Below are 27,979 nucleotides of genomic sequence, written 5' to 3' on the forward strand. Positions count from 1 at the left end.
ATCAAACCAGTGACCTCCTGGTGCAGGGTCGACGCTCAACCACTGAGCCACACTGGCTGGGCACTGGTCACCAGTTTCTGTCACCCAAACGTACTATTCAGTTTTCACAGGCTCAGTGTTGTGCAGAGAGAGAAATGACCAACATACAAAGTGTGATTTTTAACTCTGGGGAGAAAAAGTCTTTACACAACAAAAATATTTTGTTTATTCAAAATGACTTACGTGGCGGTTCCCTCGGGACGTTCGCCTGTCCCGCTGTGCGGGGACGCTCAGCCCTCCTGCGCTCCTGCTGAGGGACGTCTGTCCCAGGGTTCACTCGACACCGCAGCTGCACGGCGGGGTCCCGGACAGACGCGCTCTGCGGGTCACCCACGCGGTGTCCTGGGCGCACGCCTTCCTGTGACGACAGCACCAGGCCGGCCGCGGACTCGGCTCACTTCAGTCACATGACACCTGCAACACTCACGTGGGCGGAAATGCACCGTCCCTTCTCTAGCGGCGTTTCCGGGAGGGTCTCCCTTCGGCAGAGCGGAGGCACTGTGCGCCTGAGGGCGGGGAGGGTCCGTCTGCACCACGTCTGCACCACGGGGAGGCGGTCGCAGGGTGGAGCCCTTCAGTCCAGGAGGAGCTCCCGCCTACCAGCAGCTCCCTACCCCGGCTCGGGGTGCAGCCTCAGAGATGACGGAGTGACACACGGCCTCTGTCTTCTCGACCTGACGGCAGGACACGGGCTGTCACGGAATTTCGTCATCCTCACGGCAACAGCAGGGAACCGAGCCTCAAATCAGACACTGCGTTCTGGTGCAGACCACCGGGGACAGCCCCCCGCCCCCCCTGCCCCGCTCAGTCGACGTGGGAGGGAAGGGACGTAACTCAGTCCAGAGACGGAGGACGAGGGCGCGTCAGATGTGCTTGCTAAGAACACGCCTGTCGCAGAAGTGAAACACGAGAGCAAAAACAACCAACACTCGAAATATCTTCAGTCGTCGTTTATATTTATTACTTAGCATATAAAAGGAAGTAATATAAATAAGGATTTGATACATTTCTTCTATCACTTTTGCCAGAATATTTAAAGCAATAAAATCACTCAAAATAGTTAACACTGTGATTTTTAATTTTCCAACATAAGTTTCCAGTAGCTCACCAAAACAAACACCAACCCTGCCCCCCAAAACTGTGAATCATACACGGTCTGTCCACTGAACCATATTAACTTCAAGGAGTTCATTTTAAGCATGAAGGACACTGGTCACACTAAACAAAACCAATACCCATGACCAACACTAAACCAACGATCGTGGCAAATCAGCATCTCGCTGGACGAGTAAACAACTTTCTTCTTACTAATGTTTTGAGGAACAATGCTTAAAGTTATACAAAGTTTGAACACGTACGTGTGCAAGCTGACGCGAACAGGGCGACCTCGCGGTGGAAAACAGTCCGTGGCTGCGGCTTCCCCAGCCGTGGTCCCGACCAGTCCCCAGGGTGGAGCACAAGCTTCTCGGGAGCAGCGCGCGGTGCTGCCCGCGGGCCTAGCTCTGGGCGTCGGACTCACTGCCCGACGCTGGCGGGCTGCTGTCCGGCCTGTCGCTCGCTCGGTCCCAGTCCTTCATGGACGCGCCCATCATGAAGTCGTCGCGAAGGATGGTCCATCCCGGACCCTCCTCACTGGCTTCAGCCTGAGGACAACCACAGAATCAAAGCATTCAAAAGCCAATTCAATCACAGGGAAGCTGAGAAAGGCCACAAAACAACTTGTCAACACTTCGTTTTAAATGGGAGAAAAACCAAACAAAGTCTAGACTGGCTTTACTCACACACTGTGATCATGTATGCAGAAATACGTAACAGAGCTGTATGCTAATAAAATAGTTTAACCTCACAGAAGAAACGTGGAAGCAAAATAATTTTTTTTTCTTTTGCAATGGGGAGAAAACATAGTAAGATCTAGGCTTGGTATAATTTTTAAAATCTTTTGACCAAACAGTCTTACAATATTATTTCCAGTTCACAGGTAATTTATTAGAAGACTTTTGATAAATTATTTTAAGACAAACAGAAATTTAATAAAGGCTTTAACCCAAAGTAAAGGAGCGAAAGGAAGCTGGCTGGCGCGGTGCTGGGCTTTCACAGATGCTATCTCATTTAACAGTCGATGCAAATGTGAACCAAATGTTATGATCTCACTGCCTGACCTAATCATGCAATCAGAAGACTAGTCACATGCTAAAATTATAAATAAATAAAAGAGCAGCAATAAGCAGAGGCAGTCAATTCATTTATTTCTTCATAGGATTTATGTAAAACTACACATATAAAGGCCTAGGACCACCTCTCATTTCATGGTACAACAGCACCACCTTGTGGTATCAACTAGATAATACAACAAATGTAGAACTACAAACTCGGGGATTTCTTTCCCTCATTCCACAATTACTTACTGAGAACTGTGTATCACGCATTGTTCAAAACAAAGTTCCTGTCTCCACAGAGCTAACAGTCAATGCTTTTCTATTTATTCCATTCACAGAAGTATAGTGTTGGAAAAATCTCCCTAAATATGCACGATCCCATGACATCAGGTTAGAAAATTATCTTTATAGGGGTTACAAGGCAATTTTTGTTTTAAAAAATGTTAATTGATTTTTAGAGAGAGGAATGGGGGGAGAGACAGAAAGAGAGAGAGAGAGAAATATCGACATGAGAGTGAAATGCCTGTCAGCTGCTCCTGCACGCCCCCTCCAGAGATTGAGCCCCAAACCCTGGCTTGCATGTGCCCGGACTGGGGATTGAACCAGGGGCAGCAACCTTCAGTGCATGAGATGACACCTAAGCAACTGAGCCACACTGGTCAGGGCTAAAGAGCAATTTTTTGTTTTGTTCTGTTAATCCTCAACCAAGGATATTTTTCCATTGATTTTTAGAGAGGGGGACAGAGAGAGAGACAAACATCAAAGTGAGAGAGACACATCAAGTGGTTGCCTCCCAATTGGGTCTGGGGATCAAGCCTGCAACCCAGGTACGTGCCCTGGACCGAATCAAATCTTTGACCATTTGGTCTATGGACTGATGCTCTAACTGCTGAGCCAAACCAGCAAGGGCTAAAAAAGCAATTTTGAAGAGAAAAGATATTAGACATTTGCTGGGTTCCAAGACATTACTTACTTAATTCTGTTGAAGCTACCTTTTAATTTAAAAGACACAGCCCTGCCCTGGCCAGTTTTGCTCAGTGGTAGAGCATCGACCAGTGGGCCAATGAGTCGCGGGTTGGATTCTGGTCAAGGGCACGTACCTCGGTTGTGGTTCATCCCCAACCCTGGTCAGGGTTGTGTGGGATGCCGCCAGTCTGATGTCTCTCTCTCACAGGCTGTTTCTCTCTCTCTCTCTTCCCCTCCCTCTCTATCTGAAAATAAATGAAAAAATATCCTTGGGTGAGGATAAAGGAAAAAAAAAAAAAAGACAGACACAGCACTGAAACAATCGTTAACATTTAAAATAATAGGATGCTGCCCAGCCGGTGTGGCTCAGTGGTTGGGTGTGGACCCATGCACCAAGAGGTTGCCGGTTCGATTCCTGGTCAGGGCACGTGCCCAGGTTGTGGGCCAGATCCCCAATGGGGGGCATGCAGGAAGCAGTTGATCAATGTTCTCTCTCATCGATGTTTCTATCTCTCTTTCTCTCTCCCTCTGTCTCTAAAATCAATAAAGAAAAGAATTAAAAAAAAAAAAATAGGATGCCATGACAAAGGAAAATGTCCCCCTGTCCTTCCTCCTGCCTTCCTGGGATAGAAGACTGAAGCAGGGTTGGTGCCTAAACACGGCCTGCGGCCTGGACGGCGTGCGAACATGAGCAGAGGCTGCGGAACACGCAGGACGGCGAACAGCACTTAGTACCCAACAAACCAACACACAGAAACAAATGAGAACCATCTGTGCTGGGTGGAGACGGCCCCACAACAGCCCCGTGCCACAGGCCTCGGCAGCAAAGGAGGAGGAAGGCCAGTTAGGAGGCTCCACGGGGGAGCTAGCGCCACCCCACCCCTCATTCCTACACATCAAACCGCGCCCCTAACACGGTTTCTGCTCGGATTAGATCCAGTTACCCAACTGGAGGGATACAAGGCCATTTTCCCTGATTCAACCCAAGCTGTCTTTGCCAGCCCCCTCTCCCCTCCGGCCGGTGAGCAGAGCCCACTGAGAAGCAGAGGCCAGGACACCTGTCCTGCCATTGCATCGCTCTGAGCTGAACTCCAGAGCACTGGACACCTGTCCTGCCCATTGCATCGCTCTGAGCTGAACTCCAGAGCACTGGACACCTGTCCTGCCATTGCATCGCTCTGAGCTGAACTCCAGAGCACTGGACACCTGTCCCACACTACTGACGGGCCAAGCCCTGTCCTGACACCGACGTCTGTGTTCACATGTGAACACGCAGTCCCTGGTAGCCTCCATGCTTAGCTAACTACATCCAACATGCTATCAACATGCTAGCGCCCGGGAGCGGCAGACCCCACGTCACCGTCCCCAGTGCAGTGTCCCCACAGGAGAGCTGGGCTGACAGCCAGCCCCTTCTGCTGGGCTCTGAGTCCCTCCCCTACTGGGTGGCACGAAGAAGGCCACGGGCACCAGAAGGAAGGAGGGAGGGACGAGCGGGGACAAAACCTTAAACAAGCACAGCAGCTTTATCCTCGGGGATACGTTCCGAGACTCCCGTGGATGCCTGAAACTGAGACAGCGCCGAATTCTGTACACACTGTTTAGGGCAAAGTTCATGCCCTGAATGTGGCGAGAGGCCGGCAGAAATGGCCACCAGAACAGAGCAAGGACAACGGCCCCGGAGAAAGCGCGTGTGAGGCCCGTGCCCACGTGGTGAGGAGGGGCCTTCCAGCCAGCATTTCTGGACCTTAGTCACCATGGGTCACTGAAACTGCGGGAAGGGAGGGTGCAGGTCAGGAAGAAAGCAGGAGCAACAGGGAGACTTCAACTAAAACGCTGAGACGACCCTCTCCTCGCTTGTCCTGAGACAGCTACGACGTGCGCTTGTGTTAGACGCACCAAGAGCAATGACGGGATGGACAAAGCTTCTCTCGCCTGTCCAGCACAGAGCGACACTACGAAGCTTTCCTGGGCTGTGTGTGCTGTTAGCAGTCCTGAGTCCCCGTCTTCCTCCAAGTGTGTCCCGGTCAGGCCCGTGCATCCCCATCACTTACTAGGAACTCAGACTCTCGGGCCCCAGTCCAGAGGGGCAGAGCCCAGCAATCAGTTGTGAAAAGCCCTCCAGAGATTCTGATCGCAATGCCGGGGACCCACCAGTGTGACTGCACAGTCACCCCTAACCACACGGTGCACGGCAGGGCAGACGTCGCCCCCCACCCCCACCCCCCGTCGGGTAGAGGGGTCACTGCAGCACGGTGCACGGCAGGGCGGACATCGCCCCCCGTCGGGTGGAGGGGTCACTGCAGCACGGTGCACGGCAGGGCGGACATCGCCCCCCATCAGGTGGAGGGCGTCACTGCAGCACGGTGCACGGCAGGGCGGGCATCGCCCCCCGTCGGGTGGAGGGGTCACTGCAGCACGGTGCAGGGCAGGGCGGGCATCGCCCCCCGTCGGGTGGAGGGGTCACTGCAGCACGGTGCACGGCAGGGCGGACATCGCCCCCCGTCGGGTGGAGGGGTCACTGCAGCACGGTGCACGGCAGGGCGGACATCGCCCCCCGTCGGGTGGAGGGGTCACTGCAGCACGGTGCACGGCAGGGCGGACATCGCCCCCCATCAGGTGGAGGGCGTCACTGCAGCACGGTGCAGGGCAGAGTGGGCATCGCCCCCAGTCGGGTGGAGGGCGTCACTGCAGCACGGTGCAGGGCAGAGTGGGCATCGCCCCCCGTCGGGTGGAGGGCGTCACTGCAGCACGGTGCACGGGAGGGCAGGCATCGCCCCCCGTCGGGTGGAGGGCGTCACTGCAGCACGGTGCAGGGCAGGGCGAACATCGCCCCCCGTCGGGTGGAGGGGTCACTGCAGCACGGTGCAGGGCAGGGCGAACATCGCCCCCCGTCGGGTGGAGGGGTCACTGCAGCACGGTGCAGGGCAGGGCGGGCATCGCCCCCCGTCGGGTGGAGGGGTCACTGCAGCACGGTGCACGGCAGGGCGGACATCGCCCCCCGTCGGGTGGAGGGGTCACTGCAGCACGGTGCACGGCAGGGCGGACATCGCCCCCCGTCGGGTGGAGGGGTCACTGCAGCACGGTGCACGGGAGGGCAGGCATCGCCCCCAGTCGGGTGGAGGGCATCACTACCGAGGTACAGACAGAAGCCCTCACGATCCAGCAGCTTGTGGAGCCGCCAGGACCGCTGCCCGCATGGACGCAGTGACCTAGAGCGACCTACAGGACAGCCCTCCGTGCCCACAGCAACCGAGCTGTAAAACTGATTAAATGCAAAAACTTAACGAGAACCACATGAGGCAAGGAAACAAAATAGTCCCCACCCTCCTTGGCCTGGTTTTATACAAATATTTAATCAAGATCACACAGAAGCGTCTGTGTCGATTTGAAAGATGAAGACAACCCTTAAAAATGTTAATCAGCTGCCATTTCGGGCTCAAACACACACTGGCAGCTACTGCAGAGGGACTGGAACAGGCTGGGACTGCTCATTAGCCAACACCAAATAACGAGCGCTCCCCCTCACTGCAGGTCTAAAGGGGGAAAATTCAAGTCAAATCCTAAAAATATAAACAGCATAATCTCATCTATATTTAGTAACCAGCAATACTTTATTTCCTTCCTTTCTTCAGCAAGAATGTTCAGTTTTCACTTGAATTCAGTTTCACCTAAATTAAAAAGGTTCTGAACTCTGGCTAAAAGCATCTTACGACCTTGCTGTTGCGAACTCTCAGGAAGCTATCTGCAACCGTATGGTCGCTAGCAAGCTCCCCCACAACTGGGGGACCCATCTGGGGATCTGGCCTGTGAAGTGGACCCGGACATGTGGGGAATCCCTCTTCTAAACACGCATTCTGGTAGAAAACAACAGAAGCGAAACGCAGGCCAAGTCTTCAGAAATGGAAAAAGTGCATCGGTGAGTCCTGGCCACGCAGGACATCTAACTCCCCAGTGACCATCAAGGGCCGAGCATTTCCAAGGCGGAACCTTCCGGTTCGAGGTTCTACGGAAGACCCCGCATCAACTACAACCCAGCCTCTCCGATTCTCACAGACTCTTGGTGCGCATTCCTGAGTGTCCTGACCACTCCGCCTCTCTGTTCCCTCACCGATTCGTCCAGTCCCTCTTCACTGTTTTCCTGGGACGGGATGCCCAGCAACCACCACTTTGCCTTTGGTTTTGTGAACTCTGCGGACAGTCCCCAGATCCACGTCTAGTTTCCCAGTCACGGGGGCCATTCCTAAGGTCCCAGCCCACTAGAAGAGAACTACGTAGGGTCCTCACCCTCGGAGCAAAGATCGAGATGCTGACACTGTCCCCTGTGTCTGGGCAGTGACTGAAGATCTCTACCGCTGCCCTGTAACTGGTTCTAGTCTTTGTTTCTACCTGTTCCCCCAGGTCAAGGGCTGCACGCACCACGCTGCCCGACACAGGTGCACTGAGGGCCACCGCCGCCGAGCTGCACCCACACCCGCCCTGCGTTCCAAGTCAACAACAGCCTGGTCGGGAAGTGACCCAGTGAGAAGCCGGCTTCCCTGTATTCCCACCACCATTCCCACCCTCCTTTCAAACTTGGGAGTCTCCCTTTTGTCTAAACTCGAATCTGTTTGGGCATTCGCAGTAAACAAACATTAAGCTGAGTTATTTACAAAGTCAGGATTCCATACATTCCTGTCGGAGCAGCTCCTATGTGACAGTGACCACGCTGTCTCCATGCCACGCAGGGGCAGCTTCAGGACAGCCTCCTCCTCGGCCCGCCCGCCCTCCAGGCCCAGCTCCATCAGACACGAAGTCCCGCGAACCCGGGGGACCTCCCAGGGACCAGTGCGGCGTCCCTCCGTGCCCAGCTCCGTCCTTTGGAGCAGGCTCAGAAGTCTACGGACCAGGAGTGTGGCCTGAGCCGAGCTGAGCGTTACTGAGACAACAGAGAAGCAGGTGTTTCAAAAGCTTTCCCACCGCTGAACACTCAGCTCTGAAGAAATGACATGGTGCCATTTATGAGAATGATGAGAAAAGCACCCCCTAACTTATGTCTGTGTCTGACATTTAAAGTGCTCATATCACAAAAGCAGAAAAACTAAATACCCAGTCTCTTCCAGTAACTTTTCAACCTAGCGATTTTTGTTGAAATCTGTTGTCCTGTGAACACCAAGGAAATCCTTTCTAACAGAAGCTAGCTAGCGTTTTCCTTTACTGCAAATTATTATTGTGGTTTCATTACAACCAACAATAGCTGACAGTGATCTACTGGCAACTTCAAACCAGTGGAAACCTTGCACAAAGTCTGGCTTCAACTCGTCAGTAGCACACGGTGCGTGCTCCCCTCTCCGCGGTCCACACGACCTCCCTCCAGTGACCCGCGTGCAGGCGGTGGTTCCCTTCCCGAGTCAAGGCGGCCGACTGCAGGACTCTTCTCCAGAAAGACACACCACAGAAACTGACACTTGGGCGTTCCCCCAAACCGAACCAACTAGACTCAATTCTGAGCTTAGGGGCTCCCAGCAGAACATTAATCAGCTCACTAGCAGGCCACTCACTCCTAAGCACGAGTGGGCAGAGGGTCACCGTGCCACGAAGAGGTTGCTTCTTGTCTGGTTTCCCACCAGCTCCTCGGGCGATGCCGCTGGGGGTCCCCCGTCCCTATAGGGAAGTGGCACCAGTGAGGACACAGCCCCCTCTCTCCTGGAAGCACAGAGCCCCAGCATCGCGCTCGTGGGTTTATACCTCCTTCTAATGAATATTTTATTTATTTTAATTTTTTTTAAATCCTCACAGGATATTTTTCTTTTTATCTTCAGGTAGAGAGAGAGGGAGAGAAACATCAACATGAGAGGAACATATCAACTGGTTGCCTCCTGCACGACCCCAACCAGGGTTGGGGATGAACCGTAGCCCAGGTACGTGCCCTTGGCTGGAACCGAACCTGGGATTCACTGGTCCACAGGCCGATGCTCTACTGCTGAGCAAACAGGCTATGGCCCGATGAACATTTTAAAACTTCAGTGCCGTGAGCACCTTTGTTATATAAATACACTATTTGAGTTCTTAACCTTTTGACAAAATTAAGTAAACCAGCAACTAAATCAAGGAACTTGAAAAGTACTTCACCCCAGGCTGGCATGGAATTCCTGAGGGCTTTTCTTGCCAGGGTTTCTTTTTTTTTTAATCCTCACCCGAGGACATTTTTTCATTTTTTTGTTCAGATAGGGTGGGAGGGAGACAGAAGAAGAGAAAGAGACAAACATTGATGTGAAAGGGACACATCGAGTGGCTGCCACCCGCACGACACATCCAGCGCTGGGGACAACCTGCAACCAAGATACGTGCCCTTAGCGGGAACCGAACCCGGGTCTCTCTGGACCGCAGGCCGACACTCTAACCGCTGCGCCAAACTGGCCAGGGCTTTCTTGCCAGGGTTTCAATTGTTTTCCCACAACACACACACACACACACCGTGATGAAACTCCCACTTCCCAACTGAAGTACCTTGATGGCAGCAGAAATCGAGCCTCCAAAACAACTATGTATTTTGCTTTTATTTAAAAAAAACAAAAACAAAAAATAGTCCTTCTGAAATTAAAGCACATTTCAGAACCTTTCACCTGGGACATTAAAAAGGAAACTAGTGGGGTCCTCGGGTCAGAAGGGCCAGAGCAGCACAGTTACCAGTTACGAGGCCGAAGACCATGGAGAATATAGCGTCTGGGGTCATCACTTCCCACCTACACTGAGCGGCTGGCCCAAGGCCGACATGCACTCCTCCCCAGCTCCGCCTCCGCCCAGTGCAGCAGCCGCTCCACCACGAGCACCTGGGGGTCAACAACCAGACTGCGGCCGTCCGACTCCCTTAGGTCTACTCTCCCAGATGCACCGAGGGCAGGACCTCTCCCTCTCTCGACGGCCTGCCTCTGGTGTCCCTGCTCTCTGAGAGCAGGGGTATGATGTCCATCACTGGCCATCTCCAGCCTGAATCAACCAACCGGCACTTAGGGATCCAAATTCAGTTAGGCTGTGGGCACGAGAAATCACGATGCAACCTGAAAACACTGTAATTCCAGTGTGCACCTCACCCCAAGCCCTTCGGCGTAAAAGCGGACGTCTCCGTCCTGCAGCCTCACCTGCGCGGCTTTGGGGCTCCTTCCGGCTGAGCTCTTCTCGCTGGCGCTGCCCTCCAGCCCTCTCAGGACGCTGATGAAATCTCTCTTGGAGACTGTGGACATCAACTTGGCGCGCTTGCGAATGGAGCTTCCAGCTTCCTTCACCTTCTCGTCAACATTCTTCTGATGCTTCTGCACGGCATTGAACAGCTGCACCACGCCCCTGGAGGTGGAGGGGGCAGTGCAGTGAGCAGCCGCACCGCGCCCCTGGAGGTGGAGGGGGGCAGTGCAGTGAGCAGCCGCACCGCGCCCCTGGAGGTGGAGGGGGGCAGTGCAGTGAGCAGCCGCACCGCGCCCCTGGAGGTGGAGGGGGGCAGTGCAGTGAAGCAGCCGCACCCGCGACCCCCGTAGGTGGAGGGGTGGGCAGTGTCAAGTGAGCAGCCGCACCGCGCCCCTGGAGTGGAAGGGGGCAGTGCAGTGAGCAGCCGCACCGCGCCCCTGGAGGTGGAGGGGGGCAGTGCAGTGAGCGGCCGCACCGCGCCCCTGGAGGTGGAGGGGGGGCAGTGCAGCGAGCGGCCGCACCGCGCTCCCTGGAGGGTGGATGGGGGCGGGGCATGTGCGGTCCGGTGAGCTAGCCGCACCGCGCCCCGGGAGGTGGAGGGGGCAGTGCAGTGAGCGGCCGCACCACGCCCCTGGAGGTGGTACAGGTGTGGGCAGTGTGCAGTGAGCAGGCCCGCACCGCGACCCTGGAGGTGGAGGGGGCAGTGCAGTGAGCGGCCGCACCGCGCACCCTGGAGGTTGGAAGGGGGCAGTGCAGTGAGCAGCCGCACCGCGCCCTGGATGGTGGAGGGGGGGCAGTGCAGCGAGCGGCCGCACCGCGCCCCTGGAGGTGGAAGGGGGCAGTGCAGTGAGCGGCCGCACCACGCCCCTGGAGGTGGAAGGGGGGGCAGTGCAGTGAGCGGCCGCACCGCGCCCCTGGAGGTGGAAGGGGGAAGTGCGGTGAGCGGCCGCACCGCGCCCCTGGAGGTGGAAGGGGGCAGTGCAGTGAGCGGCCGCACCGCGCCCCTGGAGGTGGAAGGGGGCAGTGCAGTGAGCGGCCGCACCACGCCCCTGGAGGTGGAGGGGGGGCAGTGCAGTGAGCAGCCGCACCGCGCCCCTGGAGGTGGAGGGGGGGCAGTGCAGTGAGCAGCTGCACCAGACTGCAGTCTGCAGTCCGAGCACAGGACAACGGGTTTGCACTGCGCAGGACAGGGGCAGGCCCCCAGGAGCCATGCCCATGGCAACAGCGGAGGGGGAGATACTTCTGAAAAATGCACACCCGCTTCGGTGAATGAACAAAGTTTATGAATTCATTAAGATAATCCATATATATGGGTTGATATGGGACCTGTTTGTTTTTTAGCTCTGGCCTTTCTAAATCAACCTTTGTGCAATTAGAACTAAGAGTTACTTCTAACACCCACATCGATTGCTCAGAACCGACCACGTGGCGGCGGAGGCAGCGGTGACCGGGAGCAGCGCCTGCGCCCCGCTGTCCAGCCGCTGCCCCCAGGACGGCCTTGCGGACCTTCGTTCACGGGTAAATGGGAAAGTAAGACCCAAGGAGCTTAGAACGTAGTTAGCTACACACTCTGCAACTCCTCTGACATAAAACTAATTTCAAAATCCAATTTTTAAAACTATCTATTTGAAGACTTAGTATGAAAAAGAATTTTAGACTCTCGTTAATAATTGTTTCATATTGATAACATGTGAAATAATAGCCATTAGAATGCTTATTGAAGCTAATCCCGCCCCATCTCTACTTCCCGGTGCGGCTCCACGGAACACGCACACCGCGACCGCGGCTCCCGCGACACTCGACTGGGCAGCACCGCCGGACGTGGCCCTCCCAGCTGGGGACTCCCTCGTCTATTCAGTCCCCGCCACAGCAACCCCGGGGGGCGCTCCAGCACCGGCCTGACCACCCTGTCCCTCCCTCCCGGGCTATCCGACACCAGGGCCGCCCCTCCGGCGGTGTGCGCAGTGTGCGCCCTTGAGAGACGAGGGATGTCTCCCCCAACGGGCAGGCTTGTTAGGTCCACCACACAAGCAATGGCACTCCCGGCCAGTGTGCCTCTCCTGAAACACCACCCGCTCGACACGCAGGCTGCCACCCAGGGCACCTGGGCTACCCTGAGGGACAAGGGGAGCCAGCGGAACGGGAAACTGGCCACCGCTTCGCCGTACAAAGCCCTTGGTGTCTGCCCCGGAAGTCTCGTCTCCTGTCAGTGTCCGAGAACTTGGACAGGCCAGTGCAGTCGGCTACAGATAGGGTGAAATCCCATACCCTTCACAGCAAGGCTGGGGCCAAGATGAGGAACGGGAGGTGCCCAGGGTATAAAACTGAAGCCGTACTTACTCTCTTGCACCAGCCCTGGACTTTTCTGTTCTTTAGATGTATTAATTCACTGAATTCTCAGAGAAACCCTAGGGGGAGCTGTAATGTTCTCCTGGCTTTACAGATAAACACACTGAGACAGGGAGAGTAAGGAGCATGCCCAAGGACACACAGCTCGTCAGTCAGAGCTGCGCCGAGCCTCGGGCCTGGCCTACTGCTCACACTCAGCCATCACACTCAGCACCTCAGCGCACAGCACCCGGTGCACTGGAAAATGACCAACACAGTGCAGGTAGCTGGGAAGCCAAAGCCATCCCACTACATGCACTGCTGTGTTCTTCAGGTAGGAACCCACAGCCATCTCTTCTGTGAACCTTGCCCAGCTCCTACCCACTCTCCTGTTCTGTATCCCCAATACACAGGACGTACCTGTGTGCTCAGGGTGACTATAATTCCTCCAGGTGGGTGGGCAAGGACCACCCAGTGACTACAGATTCTATTTATCTGGACACACAGGGCATCACACAAATGTCTGTCAATGATAAAACAAAATGCAGAATGAAGGTGCAGCATGGAGCTGCTGTGGTGTGTAACTTGTTATGCCACAGATATAACACAAGAAACAAAAATCGTCGTAGAGCACCATCCATTCAGACGCCAGCCCAAGAGAAAGACAGTGAGCATTCCGACCACGCTGTCCCCGTGACCGTAACAGGATGATTTAACACAGGCTCGTACCAAATATACACTTAGCACAGTGTATTCTTACTTCCCGAGACCAGGTTGGCTTCAACACACAGCTGGCTGAGAAGGCAGAGCTGCTGAGAAGTCCAGTGGGAGCATCGCTCTCAAAGCATCTCACTCAGTTTTCAGGGTGCACAGCCACCGTCTTACCTCGTGGCAATTCTCTGAAGATTCCTCTCTGTTTCTTTGTCTTGGACAACGTCTGGCTTGACTCTGCACATCATTTCCCATTCCCGCTTCTTATCAAGCTGTGGTACAAAGGTGGTTACGTGAGAGAGTATTGGGCATTTATGAAAGTGCAGCACACTTTGATATGATACTCTGCATAAGGACAAAGGTAATAAAATCATTCCACCTTAGTGTGTCATGAGGACTTAAAAAAAAACCCACGCTCTTAGGGGTTCAGCTCAGCGAGCCTGTGGTTGGCGTTCAGCGGGTCATGAGGGAGGCACCAAGGGGGTTTCTGTCGGCTCTCAGACAGCAGGGCTGGGGGGCTGCCAGAACCGGGTCCACAGGACAAGGCAGGTGTGCCTGGGCCACACTCCCGGCTGCTCGGCAGCGCCAGGGAGACCCACACTGCCCTCTGGTGACCACAAGCTTAAACACAGTTCCACTTTCCTTGCAGGAACTGACTCCCTCCACAGACAGAATTATTAAGGATTCTCATCAGAGTTTTAATGAAGGGCATTATACCCAGATGCATCCGATGTACACAGTGACTGTGTTCTCTTCCCCAAGTCATTTAAGTCTTCTTTCACGGTGTATCTGACCACTACCCTTGCCACGCGTGGCCGCTCAGTCAAACCAGACACTGCTTCTCTGTCGTCATGCAGAGGTAGAAGGGGAGCCAGGAAATAAGGAAACCTCACAGGTAAAATGATCTCACTGAACACTGTCTTCAAGCAGGACGTCCCGGCACCTGCTGTGACAGAACTGCCTCTCCAGGTCCCGGTCCAGGTCCACAGAGCAGCAACCGGCAACCAGACTGAGTATGACCCACACCAAGCAGCTGGGGAGCACCCAAAACAGTAACAGGGACCACGGACAAGGCTCCTTTACCTGTTCCGATCTCTCATTTCCCATTAATGAAAATGTCTAATCACAGTAAAAGTCCTGCTCTCGCTATAAAGATTAGCCCGATTCCTTTCTAAAGAAAAAGATTCTTCTCCAAATCAGATCATTTATTTTAACTGTCATGAAATTCATTACCAGATTATGCCAGAAATTTTAAAAAAAAATCTTACTTTTAAGTTTAAAACACTGGATTCTGAATTATCGATAGTACCCAAAGTATAATAGGCATGCATAATCCAAAATATTTTTAAACTTTAAAATACATTTTTGTGGTAACAATTAGAAATAAGCACTTGCTATCCCAGGAACTGGTAGTATTTAACATGAAGAAATGACGACCATTCCCACAGACTAATCCGAACCAGAGACGGACAGCGCCTGTGGCCGCCGTGTTGCGTGCCGGCAGCCACACCGTGCGCGCGCTGTGGACAGGACGGGTCCAGCAGAGCTCTGGCCCGGAGCAGCGCTGGAGACTCAGCTCCTGGCTTCCAAACGCATCCCTTACTCTCGCTGGGGCTTGAACTTAAGGATTCTGGTACTTTTAGCTCCCCTTCTAGCTTTGCCAAATAAACAAAGAATCAGATTTTCAGTTCAAAAGTTACCAGTATGACTGAGAGTCAAGATTTATCTTGAAGTGTGCTGAGATTATAAAGTAGTGGCAGAGTACGTTGTTTCTAGGAGGAACGCTGGAAAAGCCCGTTTTCATAGACTTTCGGAGTGACCAGTGTGCGGAACAAGGAAAGTGCTCACCTCGAAACAGATCCGGGACAATGAACTTAAAAGAAATATATACCAATTCAAATACTTTCTTTCATTTTCATCTATAAAGTGCCTCTTGGAAATCAGTACTTTATACTGTTGACACATCTTTAGAAAGTTATTTTTCTTACATTAAAAAATAATATTTATTTTAGTAACCAAATCTTTTAGACATCTAAATATTTCATCATGTACAAAGGATATAAAAATCTTATTACTGTTACTTTATCTTTGGAATACACAACAGCAAACTTAAGTCCAACTTTTGACCTTGACTGAGCAGACTGTGTTACTCTAACATCTATCATCAGAGGTTTGCCCACAGGTATGCTGAATTCAAGGTTATCTACCCATGAAATAGTCAGTTTTCAAAACTGCAACCAATACCTAACAATGACATCTTCAAAGATTTTTATCACAAGGTAGGTTTTAGCAAAAAGTAACTAATAGGACTCTTGGTCCAGCACCTAACCAAGGTGGCGATGGACAGCTCAATCGAACGGGAACAGGGGTCACTGCCCCAGGCGGTTACTGGCCTTGAGAAGGATGCACGTCCTTGGGAGTCTGCATTTCCATTGCTGTTCAGGTGATGAGAAGGTGGACACACCCCATGGAGTAATTCAGACCAGGATTCTGCACAGAACCTTGGTACCCTCCCCCCCCCATAGAAAACAAAGAAGTGAAACGCTGCGATGTGAACTGAACAAACACCCCAGGAACCGTCCGGGACAGATGCGAACCAAGAGCTAGCCAGACACACCATCTAATCTGCGGACAGCGGGAAGACATACCTGCTTTCTCTTCTCTAGTCTCTCCTGCTTCAACTTTTCCTTTTCCTTTTCCAGCTCTTTGTTTTTGACCAGAATGGTGGGTTTACTTCCGGGGGTCTTTTTGCTCAGGATTCTAGCCATGGCGTCTGCCCAGCCGGCACTGGTCCCCACGCTGGCCCCCACGGCATTCTCACTGTCCCTGTCACACGGATCCACTTCTTCTTCATTGTCGGCCTCTGCTGCTTCATCCTCGGAAGGGTGACCTGTTTCTGATCTGCACCTTCCTATAAAGCCGAAAAGAAAAAATTAAACTCCAACGCCAGAGGCAGAGGTGGCCGAGGCCACAGCCAGCCCCCAGAACCCTGTCACAGTTCTCCATCTATCACCATTCTTGCACGTGGGGACTTCTCCAAGTACCACAGCTGCAGTGACGGTAGAGAGTGATAGAAGTAGGACCCTCCACCCCTGCCACCAGCTTCCAGAGACCTGGCTCAGCCGTGTTGGCGGGGAGGCTATGGTGTCCTCAGCACCCAGGACCCAGGCAGCACAAAAGAAAAAAGAAACCCAACACCCCCACCCCTGCAGTCTAGGAGGGACAGAGGCTGACATGGGCCAGTGCAGAGACAACCAAGTCCATGGGCCTTCACTGTGCATCCAAGTACTTGACGAGATCAGTGAAGAGTATTTCATAAACAAGTAACGAACTACGTTACCAAGAAAATGGCGCCGAGTTTCCAAGGTACAGAGAAGTCAGAAAACTTCTAAGGGATTTGTCCACATACTTAAGATTCTAAATTTGTGTGCAGAAAAACCCAAAAAACCAGCCTCAGCCTCCTTTCAAAGAATTTGCAAATAACTATAAAATTGGCTTTTTAAACATTTTTAAAAAACAATCGAATGAAGTGATGTGTACCCAAGATACTAAGATTCAGTCGCACTGCTGAGCGACCGAGTGAGACTACCAAACTGGGAGCTGAAGACACACAGTGACTGCTTGAATGTCATCCTGCAATCCCACCCAACATGCACACACAGGTGAGCCGCAAACTAGTGCATCAGGCGCTGGCTCTGAGGACTGGCAGAAAGACTCATCGGCTGCCTTGTCTGGACACCAACTTGTTGAGAAGCTCCGGGCACTTGGTGTCCGAGGCTCGGGGCCCGGCACGAAGAGCGGGCGGTGTGGGCGGTGTGGGCAGTGCGTCCGGGGCTCGGGGCCCCGCGGGGAGAGCGGGCGGCGCGGGCCGTGCGTCTTAGAACCTCAGCCTCTGGGCGCTTGCTGGTTCTCAGACCTGTGGAACTTACCAGGAAATGCTTCGAGGGAGAAAAGCACCTACAGCAGAGATGTGGAATGTTCTTAACAAGCAGCAGAGCGCACAAAGAAGGCCGAGGGGGCCAGCATGCAGAAACCTCAGCCACACACCCACAACTGCCATCTTTGGGGAACGTGCGCTTTCCTCGGTCAAATCATGAGACCGCCGAGTCTCAGAATTAACACAGAGAATGCCATTACTTTCCATCTTTTATATTAAAATATCTCTGCTAAATAACAACATTGGTGATTTAGGTAAAATCTTAAAGGTCAGAAACTCCACCTGAGCCTACAGGACTGGAACGCAACCCCAGCCCAAAGCGCAGCATTTCCGGAGTCCGCGCTGAGCCCCCTCCCCCTCCCAGGGCTGGGCGCCCTACCGCACCCCAACGAGTCCACTGACCACTCAAAACTACGCACCTACTCTTCGACTCCAAGCCCCACTTCTTCTAAATGATTTCGGCTAATGTGCACATTTCGCTTTTAAAGGGCCGTCCAGCCTTGAGAAGCAAGAACTCACTGCCAGGGCGAAGTGAAAGGAGGAGAAGGCAGGGCAGCTGCTCGCGTTCGAGGGGGCCTCTCTGGTTTCTGGACTTTAAGCCACGAATTAAGAGCGAATGCTGGTCTTTCTCCAACTGGCTTATCGCACCTAGCATAATGCTCTCCAGGGCCATCCACGCCGACGCAAAGGAAAGATTTCCTTCTTTTTTACGACCAAGAAGTATCTCATTCTGTGAATGTACCAGGTTTATTTATTTATGTTTAATCCACTCATCTACTGATGGACACTTGGGCTGCTTCCAAATCCTGGCTACTATAAATACTGCTGCAATGAACACAGGGGTGCAAATATTCTTTCTAATTAGTGTTTCAGGTTTCTTCAGATATATTCCCAGAAGTGGAATTGCTGGGTAATAAGGCAGGTCCATTTTTATTTTTTTATATATATATTTTTTGTTAATCCTCACTCGAGGATATCTTTCCATTGATTTTTAGATAGAGTGACCGGGAGGGAGGAGGGAAGAGAGAGAACCATTGACGTGAGAGAGACACATCAATTGGTCACCTCCCAAGTGACCCCACCTGGGGCTGGGGATCAAACCTGCAACTTAGGTATGTGCCCTTGACTGGGAATCGAACCCATGACCCTTCAATCCACAAGCCGATGCTCTAACTGCACAGCCAAACCAGCCAGGGCAAGTTCCATTTTTAGTTTTTTGAGGTTACACTATACTGCTTTCTCCAGTTGCTGCACCAATCTGCATGTAATATCTAACGAACAATATAAACGAACAGAACAGACTCACAGAGAACAGACAACAGGTGTCAGAGGGGTGGTTGGGGGCTGAATAAAAAAGGTGAAAGGGTTAAGCAAACAAAGACAAAAAAACTCCCAGACACAGACAACAGCAGCGGGATAAATAAATGGTGATGGGAGACCTAGAGTGAACACACAATACGATATACAGATGATGTATATAGAACTGCACACCTGAAACCCATATAATTGTATTAACCAATGTCACCCCAATAAATTCAATTAAAAATACATTAGAGAAATGCTGGAAACAGCTTATCTTTCAGCTAGTCGTCATAATACACACACTGTTAGCATTACTTCTGCACAATACCTTTATAAGGGCTGCAAATTCATGAAATGAAAAGGATGTAAAACCTAGATATTTGATATATTACTAAAAAAAAAATTTTTTTCCTCACCCGAGGACATTTTTTTCAGTTTTTGTTCAGATAGAGTGGGAGGGAGAGAGAAGGAGAGAGGGAGAGAAAAAGAGAGGGAGAGAGAGAGAGAGAAAGAGAAAGATCGACATGAAAGGGACACATCGAGTGGTTGCCTCCCGCACGACCCAACCAGGGCCGGGGACAAACTGCAACCAAGGTACATGCCCCTACTGGGAACCAAACCCGGGTCTCTCTGGACCACAGGCCAACGCTCCAATCACTGAGCCAAACTGGCCAGGGTTCAAAAAAATTTTTTAACATCACAAAATAGTTTATACATATATAAAACCAAACCTCAAGCATATGGGTAAAAAGGAAGTATCTTCAAAAAAGTAACAGAACATGACATAAACTTGAGTTAAACACAAAAAACAAAACACATTTTTAAAAAGCACTATCTTATAACATGAAGTATGTCAGTGGTATCAAAACTATTAAAGGAACTGATAAAAGCAAGAAATCCCTAATAATTCTACCTTAATGTGCTGCATATTTCTTAATAAGGACAAATAAACTTTTTAAAAAGTTATTTGCCACATACATATTTAGTTTGAAGCCTTCTCTCTGTATCCTGTATGATAAGTAAATTTAAGGAAACTGAGGGCATATGGCTTGAAGCTCTGACATGCCCATAACATTAAAAAAAAGTATCTAAATTCCGCCAAACAGAAGCTGACAGCACCACCATTCCATCCGGCAAACATGTGTCTACTATATGCCCATTCCAGAGCCAGAGTTTCCCCCAGAAGCACCTTCCTGCGATCAGTGATCCCTGGAAAGTACATTGGGAAACAAAGTTTGGGGCATGTAGTCAGCTGAAAAATAAGTGTATTAAAGTATTCCACAGGGTCGTAGCACTGCACAGGTACTAACAAAAGCGCAATTCTTTGAAAAGCGCTTCTTCCAGTAAGCATTTCTCTAAACGTAAAGAGGCATGACGGCTTAGACGTTTGTCACTCAAGAAGATCAGGGACGAAAAGCAGAGTCTTTACTAGCCGCTGGAGACGCGTCAAAACTACAACACTGCCACCTAGTGTTCGTCCTGATGAACGCACGCACACAGACTGCAGGAGTCTCGGGCTTCTGGGCTATTTTGCTTTGGTGTGTTCCTTACCCAGCTTGACCACAACATGCATATTATGGAAACACGATAAATCCGTGACAAGTTTTGTAACACCACTTTATAAACCAGCACTCACCCCATCAATAAAAAAAAAATTCCAGCCCTGGCCAATTTGGCTCAGCAGTAGAGCGTTGGCCCGCAGACCAATGAGTCTCGGGTTCAATTCCGGCCAAGGGCATGTACCTCCGTTCGCCGCAGCCCGGGTCGGGGTCGGGCGGGAGGCGACCAGTCGATGTGTCCCTATCACGTCAATGTTTCTCTCTCTCCCTCTTTTTCCCTCCCACTCTATCCGAAGATAAATATAAAAATATCCTTGGGTGAGGATTAAAACAAAAAAAATTCCAGAAGAAGTCTCTAAAGTCAGAGTTTTTATTTTATTTTTTTAAAAGAAGCTTTAGCTCAGAAGTTTTGAGCCAGGCATTTACTGCCAATGGAAACGATGATTCTTATATAAATAAATTAAAAATGCCAATGTAATGAGGTCTTCCAGCATACTGAAAAAACAGGATTTACTCCTAGGATACCAAAGATAATCATGATGCAAATCAAAAAGCAGAACTGGTTCTTAAAAATTTACTGCATCCTATAAAGAGAATTTTTAAAAAAATTTTCTACTAACTGATCTTTAATAGCAGAAGGTAAGTGGATATATGCATGGGTCTAAGGGAACCAGATAAGTAAAAAATTCCTTTGAAGTCCCGTGTGTTATTTTGAACATTAACCCTAATCGTGAAATCTATTTTAGAACTCTGGAACTAAGGAAGGACTACAGAGAACGCTTCTGGAAGCAATGAGTCCAGGCTCCAGACCTTTCTCCGCGTCCATGGAGTTCTGTCGTCAGAGCTCCCACCAGCCACAAGCCTGGGAGGGCTCAGGCAGGGCGAGCACAGAGAGGAGCTGAGTCTTACGTTTTACTTCACTCATGTTTAAATTGCAAAGGCTGCACGTTGCTAGTGGCCACCACGTAGGACAGGGCAGCAGACACAGGCATTTCTCCTCTGCTCCGCCTTTCCCCCAGGCTCCCTCTGCACCCGGCCATCAGTCCCCGGTCCCCACACACGGTCGGTCAGCGCTGGCAGGAAAGTGAGCCACTGTCGTTAGCCCTTGGAACTGGAATACAGTTTGAAGAAGACTCTCGGTCCCTCAATATTACATACTGAGTACTCGGGAATGATGAGGAAGGAGGGGAAAATGAAAACTCAATCTACGTTTCTCTTCCTGAAGAAATCACATGTCTAGGAGGGTAGATAAATGAGTTAACCAACTGCAAACATGTGTAAGACTTGTAAGTGTTCTTCTACACGAAAGGCAACAGAAAAGAAGAGTGACTGATGGGGGGTATCTTCTACAAAGCTCACATTAAGTTTTTCTTAAAGGGTCAAGCAAGGGTTTGAACGCCAAGAGAAGGGAGGAGGCCAGAGGAGTCCGATTCCACAACCCAGGCCAATGGCAAGAGGCAGGGTCAAATCATCCATAACCAACCGCATCCTAGAATGGAATCGATACTCTGCACCAGAACTGAAATTATGACTGGCATTCCAGGCAGAAGAAACCAGCATGTGCAAAGGCAACAGAACGTTACAAAAGGTAAGATATTTATAAAATGACAAGTTCACAGTGGCTGAAAATACAGATTTGGGGATTGGATGGGTAAGAGTTGAATATAAAAAGACTGGTTGGTTTACAAAAAGCTGGTCTAAGAAATAAAATACGACCCGAGAACTAGAATACACACTAAATTAAAACCAAGCTCTGCACACTAGCTGTGCGCAAGCCCCCGGGAAGAGGCCAGACTGCTAGCGCTTTCTGCTTTCGGTACACGCCCCAGGTCTGTACCTCTGGAAAAGTTTCTCTGCTGGATTAAGGTTGTCCTTGTGAAACACAAATACCATCTGGGAACATTAAGGCTACTGGTTAATCTTCAACCTACTCCACACTTTCAGAATCTACTCCAAGTCCAACAGAATTCCTTATAAAAGTTGCACTGAGCCCACAGCAGTGGTGAAGAGGAAGGACAGGGAAGCCAGGCTGCCTGACTCAGTCTCTGCTCCAGACTAAATCTATGTGGATTTAGTCTGAGGATTCTGAAGGTCTGTGCCTTTGTTTCCTCATCTGTAAAAATGGAGATAAAATACTACTTCACTGGGTTTTTGTGATAATTAAATGAGTCTACTTGTATACACATACATGTACTCATTTAATATACACACATATATAGAGTTCTGAAGAGTATCTAGTCCATCCATAGTAGACATTTAAGTGCTGATTACACCCCACACTCACATGCACACACCCCCATCCATGGGGGATACACTGCAAGACCCCCAGTGGATGCCTGAAACCATGGAGGGAACTGAACCCTAGACACACTATGTTTTTTCCTGTACATACATACCTATGATACAATTTAATTTATAAACTGGGTGCAGTGAGAAATTAATAAAAACAACTAATAATAAAATAGAACGGTTATAACAATATACAGTAATAATGCTTTCCTCTCTCTCTGAAAGTGTGTGTTGACTGCCGGTAAGTGAAACAGCGGAGAGCAAAACTGCGGAAGGGCCTACTGCAGACTCACATAATGAGAATTTAATGTGGCTGGTGGAGGGGAGGAAGGGAGCACGGAAGACAGACCCTGGAAGCCGAAATCGCAAGACATGAGGGCTGATGGGAAGTTCAGGGGACCAGAAAGTTACAGTGTGGGGGTTACGAGCTCAGACTGTAAAAGCAGACAGACTTGGCATGTATCCCGATTTCATTACTTTCTAACAGCTTAATCTTGAGCAAGTTACCTAAACCCTCCGTCTCACTTTCTTCTTTAAATGGGAATAAAAATAGTACCTGCCTCACTAGGTTGCTAAGATGATTCCATGAGATAACACATGGAAGGCACTAGCGGGGACTGCTTCACAGTAGGCATGAAATAAATGACCGTAAGTAACCGGAGGACAGACCAGGACCCTGAGGACCTGGAAGACAGAGCAGCGAAGGATCCCAAAAGCTTAAAAAAGAATTTAGAAAAACAGAGGGGTAAAATGGATTGTACTTCCACTATAATTGTATCTACAATCTTGGTTAACGTAATGCTAATACTAACTAGTGAACAGATATTAAGAGCTAGCTACCATTTAAAACGCTTTTTAATCCTCCAACATTCCATTAGTTCCTAATATTATCTATTTCCACCGAGGATGATTCTGAAGTTTATTAGAAAAGTTACAAACATGTCCAAAGTCATAAAGTTAATGGGGCAGAGTGATAGGGCTGGTGGATTTCCGAGGCAATGCAAAGCTTTGAATCAAAGATTCAGCTCAGACTAACGTGTACTGAGCTAATGCAGAAAATAGTCATTAAATGTTTTAACAAAGCCTGAATTAATAAGGACTTTCCAGCTAAGCCCCAGGGACCCAGAACAGCCGATCCTTCCCCTGCTGAGGTTCGGCCAAGAAAGCACATCCCCTGGACACTCAGAGCTCAGGGACACTGCTGGTCCCCACTCCGGTTGTGAGTCACGTGTGCGGCTCATGCCGCATGCTCTTTCCCACCAATTAGTACTAAATTTAGGACATTCAAAACTAATGCTTTAAAATTTAAAGCTGCACTGACCTTTGAAAAAAAATGAAGCCATCCTATGTTTCCATAAAAATAACCAACAAGAAAGAACAATTGCTACCATGAGACAAACTGTCAGGTGTGATTACACGCGTGATCTGGGCAAGCAAAGCAGACGGAGCCTGGAAGCAGGCAGGGCTGAGTCCGTCCTATAAATTGCTAAGCCACTCAAGTAGGACCAAGATATACTTCACTCCTTAGGCATGTCCCTTTGCTATTTTAAGTAACTTAAATGATGAAGGAGGCTATAAGCTACAGTTTGATGAAAAGCACATTTATCTGCTAGGTTATTAGATCTTAAGTACAGCTTTGCAGTTTATCAAAAATGAAGGGATAGCTCTTAGGACTGATAAACTAGCTTGTTATGAAGTCTTGTATCAGAAGTATATGCCTTTTTCATGCATGTGACCAGAACAATTCAGAAAACGTAAGATGGCCACTCCTCCCTACTAGTTCATGGCCACATGGGCACGTTCTGAGGGAGGGTCCGTCACTTCCCGGCACTGGGTAACAACCAAGGCTCTTTCCACCTGAGTTGATTTACTGACCACACAAATTTTTTTAAGACTACAAGCTTAAGAATCAAGCTAGCACGGTGTCTAAACCTCCAATGACGCATCAGTTCAATAAATCTGAGTAGTTGAGGATGACTAAGAGGTAGAAGTTATGATCCTCCCTTATAATACTTGGTACCATCAACCAGTGTTTGCATTTCTGCACCTGAGTCGATTTACTGACTAGGGAGAGAGGGAGAGGGAGAGGGAGAGGGAGTGAGTGTGTGTGTGTGTGTGTGTGTGTGTGTGTGTTTTAAAGGCTGCAAACTTAATAGCCAAATATTCATTGTATCTAAACCTCCAATAAGGTATCTGGTTCAGTAAATCTAAGCAGTTCAAGTTTAACTCAGGGGTGCCACCCTCCCCCTTATAATGCCTGACATTTACCTATTACCTAAAAGGCTGGCTGTAGCATTTGCCTCCCATATACTTCTGATTCAGGATCACTTGTGATTCTGCTATGATCAAATTTCAAACCCTTCTGAAGAGTATTACAATTTACCAAAAATCCATTCTGAATCATTTGCTATCATTCAAGTTTACATAACATACAACTTCTGTTCATTTTACCCTCAACAATCTCAGGTCCACGAGACGAGTGTAAAAAGCACAGTAAGAGAAGTTCCCAATGCAGTGAAAGGGTACGTGGATATCAGTGCTACACGCCAAGTTCAGAGTCACGGTCCTCACCAAGGCTGACAGGCCTGTCCTCACACAACCAGGGAACTTCTGCAGTCTGGCCAACGATATTTAAGAGTTTTACACCCATAAGAGCATACTTTTCTTATCTTTCTTATCTGTCAACGGAAATTAAAGGAAAAAGATGAAAAATAAAATTCAAGCAACACAAGGGTTATACCTGTGTTTTCTCTATGAAACTTAAGGAGCATCTTGCTAAAGAAAATTGCTTTCAAAATGCTATGGTAGGGCATATCCCTATCAATTTTTAGGATCCAATTAAAATTCAAAGATAAGTCTCCCATTCAGCTTCCTGAAAAAATGAGCAGGTAACGCCAAGCCTATAATTTGCACTGATTTTTCCTGGGTCTGAAGCCAAATTCAATCTCCTGCCTTTACAGTTTCTCCGAATCTGCTATCTGAAAAATTCTGATGATGTAGTAACTCTCCAAGGCCACATATACACAACTGTCTGAACGGGCCACCTTTCCAGAAATACCTGATTTCATCACAAGAAAACAGTTTCTTATATTAGGTGGCAAGTCCTGAGTTAAACCACAAGACAGTGTCCCATCTTACAAACAATGGATCTTCATTGCTGAATATAGTAAATAAAAGGCCCTTTATTATTTATTCCTATTGCAGAGAAGCCTAAATCTTGAAAGAAAAAGTGGATGGGGACAACTGACTCGAAATCTCAAGGATACAGGAAAGATGGTTAAGAGAAAGTGAAGGAAAAACAGAGCATGTTCGTAGAACAGCAGAAGCTCTGCTAGGAGACAGAGCATACAGCGTTCAAGAAACAGGAGCTCAGAATGCTGACACCAGTAAAAACGTGTATCTTGTAAGGAGAGAGACAAGTTAAAATAAAGTAATACAGTATACTGTTAGTAACATGCAAAAGATAGAAGGAAGCAATGCCAAGACTGGATCTGGATAGGATATGGATTTCTCTGTCTCCATCCTCATTATTTTCAATTGGACCACGATCATGATAACTACCTTTATAACTACCTCTTAATAACAACACTCAATCCATTGTATTACAGTCCTGTGTTTAATATCTTTCCTAAGATTGTATTTCTAGGGCAGGAATCTATTCATCCTTTGTATCCTCACCACCCAGATGGTGCCTGGAATATAATGGAACCCAAGTGTTGAACTGAAGTGGATAATTAGGTTTCCTTGTTAGCAAAGTTCTCTTAACCTATAATATAATTGATCTATATTATCAAGAGAACCTTCGACCCTTATTTACAATAATGCACTGAGAAGTCAGAAGAGCTCTAACTTGGAATTATCCAGTACTTGAAAAGGAAAATCTAATTTCCACCTAAATTTGCAAGTAGTACTTACAAGTGCACATGAATTAGTCTACTGAGGTTTATAAACATATCAGAACCAAAAGTTCTCATTCTTGTTCAACAAATAGCTTGTTTTCCTTAACTCTTCTGGCAGGTAGGGAGGACTCTAAGCATCTAGGGTCAGCAGTAGCATATAACAGTGTCTTCCTCTTGGTTCTGGAAGTTCAGGTTTATTCACTCATTTAAGTGAACATTTGCGAATGATCCACCACGCAACAGGCCCTGTTTCAGGCCATGGAGATACAGCAATCTCTACCCTTATGGACCTTCCATTCCAGCTGGAAGAGACATAGAGCAAACATAAAATGTCAGATGGTTTTGGAAACGCTAGGAAAGTAAAGTGGGGTAATAAGTCACAAAGTGAAGACCGGGCGGTGCATTCGATTGGGTGACCAGGGACAGGTCTTGCTGACCACCCAGTGGATCAGAGCTTACAGGAACTGAGGAAGCCCGACCCTGTGGCTCAGGGGTTGAGTGCCCACCCTGCACCAAGAGGTCGCCAGTCCCATACCCGGTCAGGGCGCATGGCCAGGTTGTGGGCCTGATCCTCAGTTGGGGGTAATGCAGGTGGGGGCCAATCGATGTTCTCTCTCATCGATGTTTCTATCTCTAGCTCTCCCTTCCTCTCTCTCTAGCATCAATAAAGAAAAAAAAATGCTACAGGAACTGAGGAAGAGAGTGAGCCATGCTCACACCTAAACGTCTTCTAGGCAGCGAAGGCAGAAACCCTGGTGGGTGTGTTCGGCGAACCACGAGGGCGTCAGGACGGCTGGATCTGTTAGTGGTTAGTGAGGACCAGGGGGGCAGAGATGACCCGAGCTAGGTCAGGTGGGCTAAGGGCTTGGGATGCTTCTCTGAGATGCGAAAACACTGGGTCACCTTGAGAAGGTAACTGAGGGGCCGAGGCACGTGAGCTCTGGCTGCTACGGCAACGCCTGGGCTGTACGAGGTCGGGGGCGCCTGCAACTAATTCCTTGTAACCCAAGAAGCTGGCGGGGCCCACAAGGCGTCCCCTCCGTCCTTCCTTTACACCCCCGCCCCCCAAGCCTCGTCTCCCGGCCGAAGTCGCCCCTCGGACGCCGCGCGGGGCCGAGGTTCAGCGGCTCGGAGCCCAGGCGCTCGCTTGCCCGGCTTCCCGCGGACTCGGCCCGGCCTTCGGTCTACGCAGCCCGGCTCGGCCCCAGCACGTTACCTCCCGCGCCCGCAGCGTCCGTGTCTCCGTCTTCCAGCTCCGAGGCGACCGCCCTGGCTGCCGTTTTCATCTTCTTCTTCTTCTTCAGAGAATTTTTCAGCTTCTTCCCCGCACTCCCACGTGAGTCCCGCACGGCCGCAGCCATGTTTCCTTACCGGAAGTGTCCCGTGAGCGCCGGTCCGGTGCTAACCGAAGGAACTTCCGCATCGAGTTCCGGCGACACAAGGTTCCGGGGCGGGGCCATGCAGCCCGTGGGGCGGGGCCATGCAGCCTCAGACTTGACGTGGAGAAGTCTGTGGGGCTTGTAGTTGCGCAAGGGATAGAATCTCGCTTTCTCCTCCTGGGTCCCGTGGGTTAGGGGATCCAGTCCTCCTGCCTCCCTCCCCGGCCAGCTGCTCCCTAAGGTCAGCTTGTCACCT

At 50.0% G+C, this 27,979-nt stretch overlaps 1 protein-coding gene across 1 annotated transcript; it reads right to left on the reverse strand.

Moving 5' to 3' along the window:
* Positions 1-633: 633 nt before the first annotated feature.
* Positions 634-27,705, reverse strand: RRP15 (ribosomal RNA processing 15 homolog). Its single transcript, XM_036277515.1, has 5 exons — positions 27,561-27,705; positions 16,007-16,269; positions 13,533-13,630; positions 10,280-10,481; positions 634-1,682 (listed from the first exon to the last, which is right to left on the reverse strand). The coding sequence occupies exons 1-5, from the start codon at positions 27,703-27,705 to the stop codon at positions 1,536-1,538; spliced, it is 855 nt and encodes a 284-aa protein (XP_036133408.1). The 3' UTR covers positions 634-1,535.
* Between the last annotated feature and the right edge of the window lie 274 nt (positions 27,706-27,979).

This window comes from Molossus molossus, unplaced genomic scaffold (assembly GCF_014108415.1).
Source record: "Molossus molossus isolate mMolMol1 unplaced genomic scaffold, mMolMol1.p scaffold_m16_p_23, whole genome shotgun sequence".
Taxonomy (NCBI): Eukaryota; Metazoa; Chordata; class Mammalia; order Chiroptera; family Molossidae; genus Molossus; species Molossus molossus.